This window comes from Berghia stephanieae, chromosome 11 (assembly GCF_034508935.2).
Source record: "Berghia stephanieae isolate SIO BIC M18660-M18661 chromosome 11, UCSD_Bste_1.3, whole genome shotgun sequence".
Classification (NCBI taxonomy): Eukaryota; Metazoa; Mollusca; class Gastropoda; order Nudibranchia; family Aeolidiidae; genus Berghia; species Berghia stephanieae.
In genome coordinates, this window is record NC_088370.1 from 42,586,437 (window position 1) to 42,595,799 (window position 9,363).

The following is a 9,363-nucleotide window of genomic DNA, read 5'->3' on the forward strand; positions in this document are numbered from 1 at the left end:
CTCTCATACATAATATGATGAGTTTCAGCGTGGGGTAGATGTAATTTATACGACTCTCTTATATCAGCATTAGATATGAATGCATTAGAATTTAATCAAGCCTATACGTTTACCTATAAACAAAAAAATTTGCATATACAGTTTGCCAGGTCAAACGAAAAAAGTATAATTGAAAATAAATAAGCTTACATCCTACCAATGTTAAGCACTCTGTTGATATTCATTCAGTGGTGATGGATGAAAAATAATAATATTTCCTATTCACTATGGCAACCAGGGTGTTAAAATTAACATTTCTACTTGTGGGATTCTTGTCTTTATCTGTGAATTTTCGTAGTGCTTGGTCTCAAGAAGTGAATGTGGAGAAGAATTCTCGTACTATTGACAGTGACCGGATATTTGAAGACTTGGCAGGAGACGATTTTGATGACGATGTAATCAAAGATACAAACGACCTTAATGCTGAGGGGTTTACTCCAAGCTCTGGGTTGGCAAACGTGAATGCCGATTCCTTCCCAGAAGGAGAAATGATCAATCAAAATTTAGGAACTTCAGAGACAACTCAGGATCCTTCTGATGATGTCGAGAATCTTGACGCCATTTTACCTCTGATATCCAACGCCATCTACTGGCTAAGATCATATCTTAAAGATTCTTATGATGAAATTCCAAATCCATCAAAGTGTGTAAACGACACGGCTAGATTGTTCGACAGTGCTCTCACCAAGCAGAAGTGGACAGTTCCTTTTATCGATGCAGCAGGGAAGCCCGGCCCGTCAGTATCCCTTGGATGGTTGACTTTTGTTGGAAATTTGGAACAATGTGAAGGCGCTTCAGCTCCTCCACAGCAAGTTAATTCACGTAATAAAAAACCCAAGAAAAATTCTGGGTTCAGAGGGCAATACTGTGTCTTTACGTTAGCGTTAGTCTCCAATCCCCAAGCTCTAACAAAGATTGGAGTTTGTGCTCCAGATTCGTGTTCTAATTCAGAACTGACCACACATTCTTCTCGTATTCTTAAAAAATACGAGGCAGATAGAAATTTGACTTTAATATCTGTGGAATGCAGAGATAACAAAACCAAAGTGACGACATTTACAATCTTAGCCATCATTCTTATATCAATCTTTGGAAGCTTGGTGATTCTGGGAACTGCATATGACCTAATCTATTTACAAAACTTGAATGATCCATCACAAAACGGGTTCGGTAATCTAAATAACAGTTCTAATTCCCACGAATCTTCTACATTAGATTGCAATACAAAATCTAAAAATTACGACACGATCACACCATTACAAAATAGACATTCAAATTGTGATAACCCAGTGGAAAATGCACAGATTCCGCCCATACTTACGAACATCCTGACTGCTTTTTCTGCTTACAGCAACGCAAAGAGTTTACTTTCCACATCACAAGGTCGTGGCTCATTTGCAGCTCTAAACGGAATCCGTTATTTGAGCATGGCTTGGGTCATTCAAGGCCATGTCTATATGTTTGGAATAAATTTTTCAAAGAATACAGCGACTGTTGTCCCAAAGTTTCTGGACAGATTGAGCTTTGACTCCGTAGTGAATGCATTTTTTGCTGTAGACACATTCTTTGCTGTAAGTGGTTTTTTGAATTCATATTTGATTCTTAAGCAAATGGAAAACAAAAGTAGCTGGAAAATAAATTGGCTTAAGTACTTCTTTCATCGATTTTGGAGGTTAACCCCACCATATATGGCGGTTCTTATAATCTCACAGGGCCTTGTTCAGTACTTTGTAAGTGGTTCTATGCGGACTAACAGGCAACCATTTGACCATAATGATTGTAAGGATAAATGGTGGAAAAATCTGCTGTATATAAATAATATGGATAATATTTTCGAAACATGTATGTGGCACTCTTGGTATATGGCTAATGATTTCCAATTTTATGTCTTAGGACCTTTGATGATGATACCTCTCTTTGTCAGTCCTATTGTTGGTCTCATGTGTTGTAGTGCGTTTCTCCTTGGATCTTGGATAACCACCGGTGTGCTATCATCTTCAAATGACTGGGTTAATCTCGCTATTGCTAAAGACAACACAGAAGAAGACTCGGATAATTGGGTGAATGATTACTATACAAAACCCTGGAATCGAATTGGGCCTTACGTCATTGGTATTTTAGCTGGGTTTCTTCTAAGCAAAATAAGACATAATTCTATAAAACTAAAAAGAGGGATAGTCGTTCTTGGCTGGGTATTATCGACACTGACAGGTTTAGCTATTATATATGGTGTATATGGCGACTCATCTGGTAAACGAAAAAGCAGCACCGAGATACGAGCTCTTTACAATTCTGTAGCACGAAGTGTTTGGGGTTTAGTTATCTGCTGGATCGTGATTGCTTGTGACTGTGGCTATGGAGGACCAGTCAACGCTTTCCTGTCATGGAAACCATTTACAGTCTTGAGCCGTTTAACCTATCTTACCTATTTTGTTCACCCGTACATTATATGGATATTCTTTCAGAACATTGGCCAGCCTTTTTATATGAACGACACAACAATGATTGTTAACTTTGTGGGTCTTCTGGTTTTATCAAACATTGTGGCTTTTGTCTTTATACTCTTCTTCGAAAGTCCTTTCGTAAGACTAGAAAAAGTATTTTCTAGAAACAAAGATGACAAATAAAGAAATGTTAATTCCTGTGTGTGAACTTGTTAAATTTGTCGTTACTGCAGATGCTGCACCAACTTCCCACTAATACCTCTTCTACTACTAAAACTACTATTACACAACACAACAACAACAACAACAACATTACAATAGCAAAACTACTATTAACTACTACTACCACAACTTTTACTACTCTACTACTACTACTACTACTACTACTACTACTACTACTACTATACTACTACTACTACTACTACTACTACTACTACTACTACTACTACTACTACTACTACTACTATTTACTACTACTACTACTACTACTACTACTACTACCACTACTACTACTACTACTACTACTACTACTACTACTATTTACTACTACTACTACTATACTACTTACTACTACTACTACTATACTACTTACTACTACTACTACTACTACTACTACTACTACTACTACTACTACTACTAGTACTACTACTACTACTTCAACTACTATTACTACTACTACTACTACTACTACTACTACTACTACTACTGCTACTACTATTACTACTACTACTGCTTCTATTACTACAACAACAACAAAAACAACGACAACAACAACAACAACAACAACAACAACAACTACTACTACTTCTACTACTACTACTACTACTACTACTACTACTACTACTACTACTACTACTACTACTACTACTACTACTACTACGACTACTACGACTACTACTACAACTATTAGTTCTACTACTACTACTACTACTACTACTACTACTACTACTACTACTACTACTACTACTACTACTACTACGACTACTACGACTACTACTACAACTATTAGTTCTACTACTAATACTACCACTACTACTCCTTCTATTAATACTAATATTGAAAATCTGCAGACCAGTTTCGAGCCTTCATTTTTTTATTAAAAGTATTCTAAGATTCATCATCAAACGTAGACCAAATACATGAATTGAACTATTTGCACACTTCCATTCAATATGCCTATAAGGAATGATAGAGCACGTAGACACTACTTTTGTTTTTCTACAATGTTATTGTCGACCCATTTGACGAAGGCGATAATTGAATCCTACTCCTGTGCCGCTTTCTACAATTGTAACATGAATTGTAATTGTAATATACCTAGTTGTTCGATTTTTGCGTATGTAGTTGTTTGGCTGTGTTTCTTTACGTTAGAGTTTTTTCTTGAGGTACGCATTTTGTGTTGCGCATGTTATGCAAGTGAGTGTGAATGTTAACTGCGTGAATTAGCGTAAGACGATTGTTTTGTGTTAGGTTAGTTACTGAAAGAACTCCGTCCAAGCTTGTCATATTATGTATTTATTTTAAATGTTCCATATGATTGATAATTATTAAATTGAATTAACGAAGTCTGAGCATAGTCGTTATATGCATAATACTTCTATTTGTAAATCAGAAACATATTTCTAAAATATTTTCTTGCCTTTTACAAGACATATTCCAGCAAGTTTTTATAATTGACTACTTTTAATCTCCAACAAAGCTACTAAAACAATTTGTGTCGCACAGGGTTTTGTGCTTGGCCCTTATATTTTCACGATTTACAGAAAGCCTTTATGCAACACAATTTCTACCTTCTGTCTTCGTTATCTTCTGGCTAGTACAGTGTAATATTTCTCTACTTGTATATTTCCAACTTAAATTATAAAGAATATTAAGCCGATGGATTGAAATACTCGTACATCATTAACACAATCTCTAGCTCAAATCTATCTCTATTTTTAAAGGAAATGTGGGTTTTCCTTTTACTTTCATGCCAAGTTTTTAAATTTGAGATAAATCCAATTTATATATTGAAAAGAGTGAGTTTAATTTACTACACATAGTAAAAGGCTTAATTTACTTATTCTGAACATTTTAACTCTAAATTAGTTTTTGATTCAACATATTCCTAATTTTTCCATTACGCTAATCCTTTTATTATTCCATAAGTTTGTGAGAAAATTTAGAAATATAAAAGACACCAATCGAAAATTTAATATTTTTAAGGTACACAGGAAACAAACTTAAATTCTCTATTGGTGTCTTTCATATTTCTAGATTTTCTCATGGTTGACATAATTCTTAGTACATACCTTTGATTGGATCACGCCTTATGAATTCTTGTTCGACTTTAAATTGTACAAATTGTTTATGTAACTCTTATTTTATATTTTAAATTGTACAAATTGTTTCTGTTACTCTAATTGGACACCTTGAATTGTACAAATGGTTTCTGTTACTCTTATTTTATACTTTAAATTGTACAAATAGTTTCTGTAATTCTTATTGGACACCTGAAATTGTAGAACTGGTTACTGCAATTTATATTTGACCCCTGAAATTGTACAAACGGTTTCTGTAACTCTTATTGGACACCTGAAATTGTGCAAACGGTTTCTGTAACTCTTATTGGACACCTGAAATTGTACAAGTGGTTTCTGTAATTCTTATTGGACACCTTAAATTGTACAAACGGTTTCTGTAACTCTTATTGGACACCTGAAATTGTGCAAACGGTTTCTGTAACTCTTATTGGACACCTGAAATTGTACCACATATTATGAACTCTTATTAGACACCTTAATTTCCACCAAGGTTTAGGCAACTCTTAGTGCTCTCCTTAAACTGCACCATTATTTATACAACTCTAAGTCCACATCTTGGATTGTCCTATGATTAATGTATCTCATAGTGCCCTCCTATTATTGTCAAATCGTTTATACAAATAGCTCTCGGTACACATTTAAAATTGTCCAATGTTTTTTTAACTAACTCTAGTGCACACCTTAAATTGAGACATGGTTAATACAACTCTTAGTGTACACATTAAACTGTCCTATGGTTAAATCAACAAATAGAACAGGAACAACACAACGCAATTATAGCTTTATTTATTAATAAACAGACAGATCATGTTGAAAATTGCCCAGTGATACAGACTGATTTTATGACGTGGGTGTGTCAGGTGTTAGCAAACACAAACCTTGCGCATAATGGAACGATATATATGATGATATTCTAATGGTAAATGTTGTAGCACATTTTCTGGTAAATTCTGGATAATTGTCATAATCTATTAGAAATCAAAATTCATTTTTTTAAAAACATACAGACGAAAACACACCAATAAAAATGGTTGGTATGCCTTTATGTTAACTATTAATCATTATACTAGCCAGATTGATCATACCAACACACACATATAATACGTCTGTTTGTGATGGGGCAGAAACAGGAAACTGTTTCAAGTCAAATTTTCAATTGCGTCTATTCTATTAAATATTTGAGATATAATCACTCTAACGAATTTGTCAACTTTCCAATGTTCCAAAGTATTAAAAAAACCCAATAAAACGTTTAAAACGTCAGTGTTGGTTAGAGCAATAATACTAAGTAGCTTAAAACGATTGTATTTCATTTAAGTAAATTTAGTGATAATTCAGCGACAAACTGAGATTACTAATACACAAACAAAAAGCAGAGTGACGTAGACTGTAGATGGATCTATTGAAATAACTTTCAATTTGTCAGGACAGAAAGAAAGAAAGAAAGAAAGAGAGAGAGAGAGAGAGAGAGAGAGAGAGAGAGAGAGAGAGAGATAGAGAGAGAAAGAGTTGTGTATGTGTGTGTGTGTGTGTCAGTGTGTGTGTGTGTGAGAGAGAGAGAGAGAGAGAGAGAGAGAGAAAGAGAGAGAGAGAGAGAGAGAGAGAGAGAGTGGGAGAATAAGAGGGAGAGAGAGAAGTTTACATTTTTTTTTACTTTATTATTACATAATATAACAAACAGAAATAATATAATTTTGGATTTCCGTACATATTTGTATTCCTGTATGTGTGTATATATATATATATATATATATATATATATATATATATATATATATATATATACACTTATATATATATATATATATATATATATATATATATATATATATATATATATATATATATATATATATATATTGTTGTTTTTTTTTTTTTTTTTTTTTTGTTTTTTTACTTATTAATGTTTTTGGCAATGGGATAAATAAAAGAACAATAACAAACGACTAATGTTATTTCATTCTGTCGTCCCAATATGTTTGGGGTGTTTAAAATGTAAGATGAGGCAAATAAGGCATCAGCTTGAAAAGGACGTGAGCTTTTACAAAATGCAATATTCACTGAATGTTCTCAAGTCGGTTTACATGTAGTCCCTAGACAACAGCAACACTTAACATGTATGACGAAAAAAACAATTATTTCCTACAAATACAACGATGTTAACTGTTTACACCTTAGTCCGATGAGAAAATGTGAGTAAAGAGCCTTTTCAAATGACTCAACTATGCGCTGCTCATAGCGAGACTCGAACACAGGTATTTCTGAACCAAAGGCGAGTGTCAGACCAAAAGGCCACAAAGTCACACGACTATAAACGTTTAACAGAATGTCAATTATAAATGAAAATTCAAAGTTTTACTTATTGGTAAAACACATCTTTTACACGTTTATAATGGTAAACTAATGAAAAATCAAACGGAAACTTTAATTTCCCTAGTAAAAAAAAGAAAGATTGTTGAACTGACCTGTGACCTCCCTTTCTATTTGGACAACCAATAATACAATATAATTAACACATCTATCAAACCAAGTGGCTCAAGTGGACGGAGTTTCCTGGCGGGTTTGCGTCGGTACACGATTGTGGTGATGAGTTTACTTCATGGATAGATCGGCAAAACCTAGTTATTCCAGTCTTTCCGTGTAGACCAAAAGACAAAGTTTCTCATGGGCATGAGGAACGATAGCTTTTTAAAAATTATCTATGAAAATGTTGATAAGGCTATCTGGTCTGGTGGTATAACACTCACCTTCGGATCGGAACTCTGAGCGGTGCATAGTCAAATCCCTGGAAAAAGGTTCTTTACTAAGGTTCTCTCACCGTACTCATGTGTAAATGTTAACAACGTTGTCTCTGTCCACAAAAATTGCATCATCGCCTAACAGGTGTCATGTCTCGTACTACATGTTAAGTGTTGCTGTTGGCTAGAGACCCTTTGTAAAGCGTTTTGATCATGTTTAGTGGATTTTGCTCTATATAAACGCCCAATTCTTTTTGTGGGTTTTTGTCAAAATGTAAAAAAGGCTTTGTGTACGTTACCCGCAGATCTGATTTGCCGTCTCCGGCTGGCTTGAAATTTACATAGACTTAGCATAATGCATATATTATCATCACGCATCTGAATTTGATTATTTTGATGATTCAACACTACTCTTACCACGGTTCAGAAAATAGTACAGTCGAAACCAGATAAACCGATATGTGTAAGCAACCAAGTCATATCTTTTGGCTTAGGTGCGGCTATTTGGTCTAGTGGTATGACAATCACTTTTGGATCGGAAGGTCCTGGGTTCAAGCCTCGCTCGGAGCATAGTTGAGTCCTTAGAAAAAGCTCTATACTCATATTCTCTCACCGTACTCAGGTGAAAAATTAGTACCTGGCCGTTATCAGCGTTTACTTTGTCGAAAAAAAATGTAACATCGCCTAACAGGCGTCATGTCTCGTTCTACATGTTACGTGTTGCTGTTGGACAGGGACCTTTTGTAAGGCGCTTTGAACACGGTTAGTAGATATTGCTCCAAATTAATGCTCTAGCATTTTTTTCAGGTGAAGCGTGGACAGTGATTTTGAAGAAAACTTGATTTGAAAGCTTTAAGATAGGTAGAAAGAATTGAACGTGGAATCTTTTGGGTCTGAGCCCCTTCTTTCCGCAAAAACAAAACAATAACAATGCCAATGATTTTTAGCAAGAGAAAATTTCTCAATGCGTCTTGTTCGGAAAAACACCATCGCCTGTATGCCATTCTTTTCAGTTTAACATTAATAGTGATAAGAAATAAAGATGGGAGGGGTCGGGGAGAATAAAAGACACACAACACCAATATGTATTTTCAGTTTATCATATTATACGGCTTAACCGTTTTCGGTTCAAGGATTTTTGGTTGAATAGTCCCTAGTTACGTTCAGATATGATATTATTTGAGAAAAGTATTTGCGATATTCTTAGGTAATTTGATGTGAAGAGAGGACCTGGAAAATTGAGTGTGACTGGGAAATTAACAGGAAAGAAAGCCCCTGAAAGACGGCGAGCGAAAATTATGGAAAGAAACAACAAATCCACCAGCGACCCCTAGTAACGTGCTTTAAGCTATATCCACAACCATTGCCCAAAGTGCTTTACTTAGGGGGTCCCAAACCAACAGCGACACTTGAATTGCAGGACAAAAAATGACGTTTGTTTTGCGAAATTATATTTTTTTCCACGATGGAAACAAGTCTGTTATCGGCCGGGAACTCATTTTACACTTGAGTTCGATGAGAGAATGAGAGTAAAGAGACTTTTTCGAGGACTGACCGATGCGCCACTTTTCAGAAGTAAAATCTTATCAGCTTCTCTTGTAAGTTAGCATCGACTGAGAACACTAATTTGTCTCTAACTTTAATCATTCTCTTTATATATTTGAATTTCCGTTTGTCTGCATTTGCCCTAACATCTGTTAGGGATAAATAAAAAGGAGAAATTATATTTGCGTTCGAGAATCGAATTGTCTCAAAAACTTAATTGTTTCGTGCACTACAGAATTCCTGGAATTTGTCGAGATCGAGTTCTGGATCATGTCGTTCCTGATATTTGACATA

General features: G+C 34.9%; 1 protein-coding gene across 1 annotated transcript; it reads left to right on the plus strand.

Moving 5' to 3' along the window:
- Positions 1-230: 230 nt before the first annotated feature.
- On the plus strand, positions 231-6,458 carry LOC144957110 (O-acyltransferase like protein-like). Its single transcript, XM_078888088.1, has one exon. The coding sequence runs from the start codon at positions 267-269 to the stop codon at positions 2,664-2,666; it is 2,400 nt and encodes a 799-aa protein (XP_078744214.1). The 5' UTR covers positions 231-266; the 3' UTR covers positions 2,667-6,458.
- Positions 6,459-9,363: the final 2,905 nt, after the last annotated feature.

What these genes read in the sequence shown, in the direction of transcription:
- LOC144957110 (XM_078888088.1), top strand. Translation starts at nt 267, where the DNA reads ATGGCAACCAGGGTGTTAAAATTAACATTTCTACTTGTGGGATTCTTG.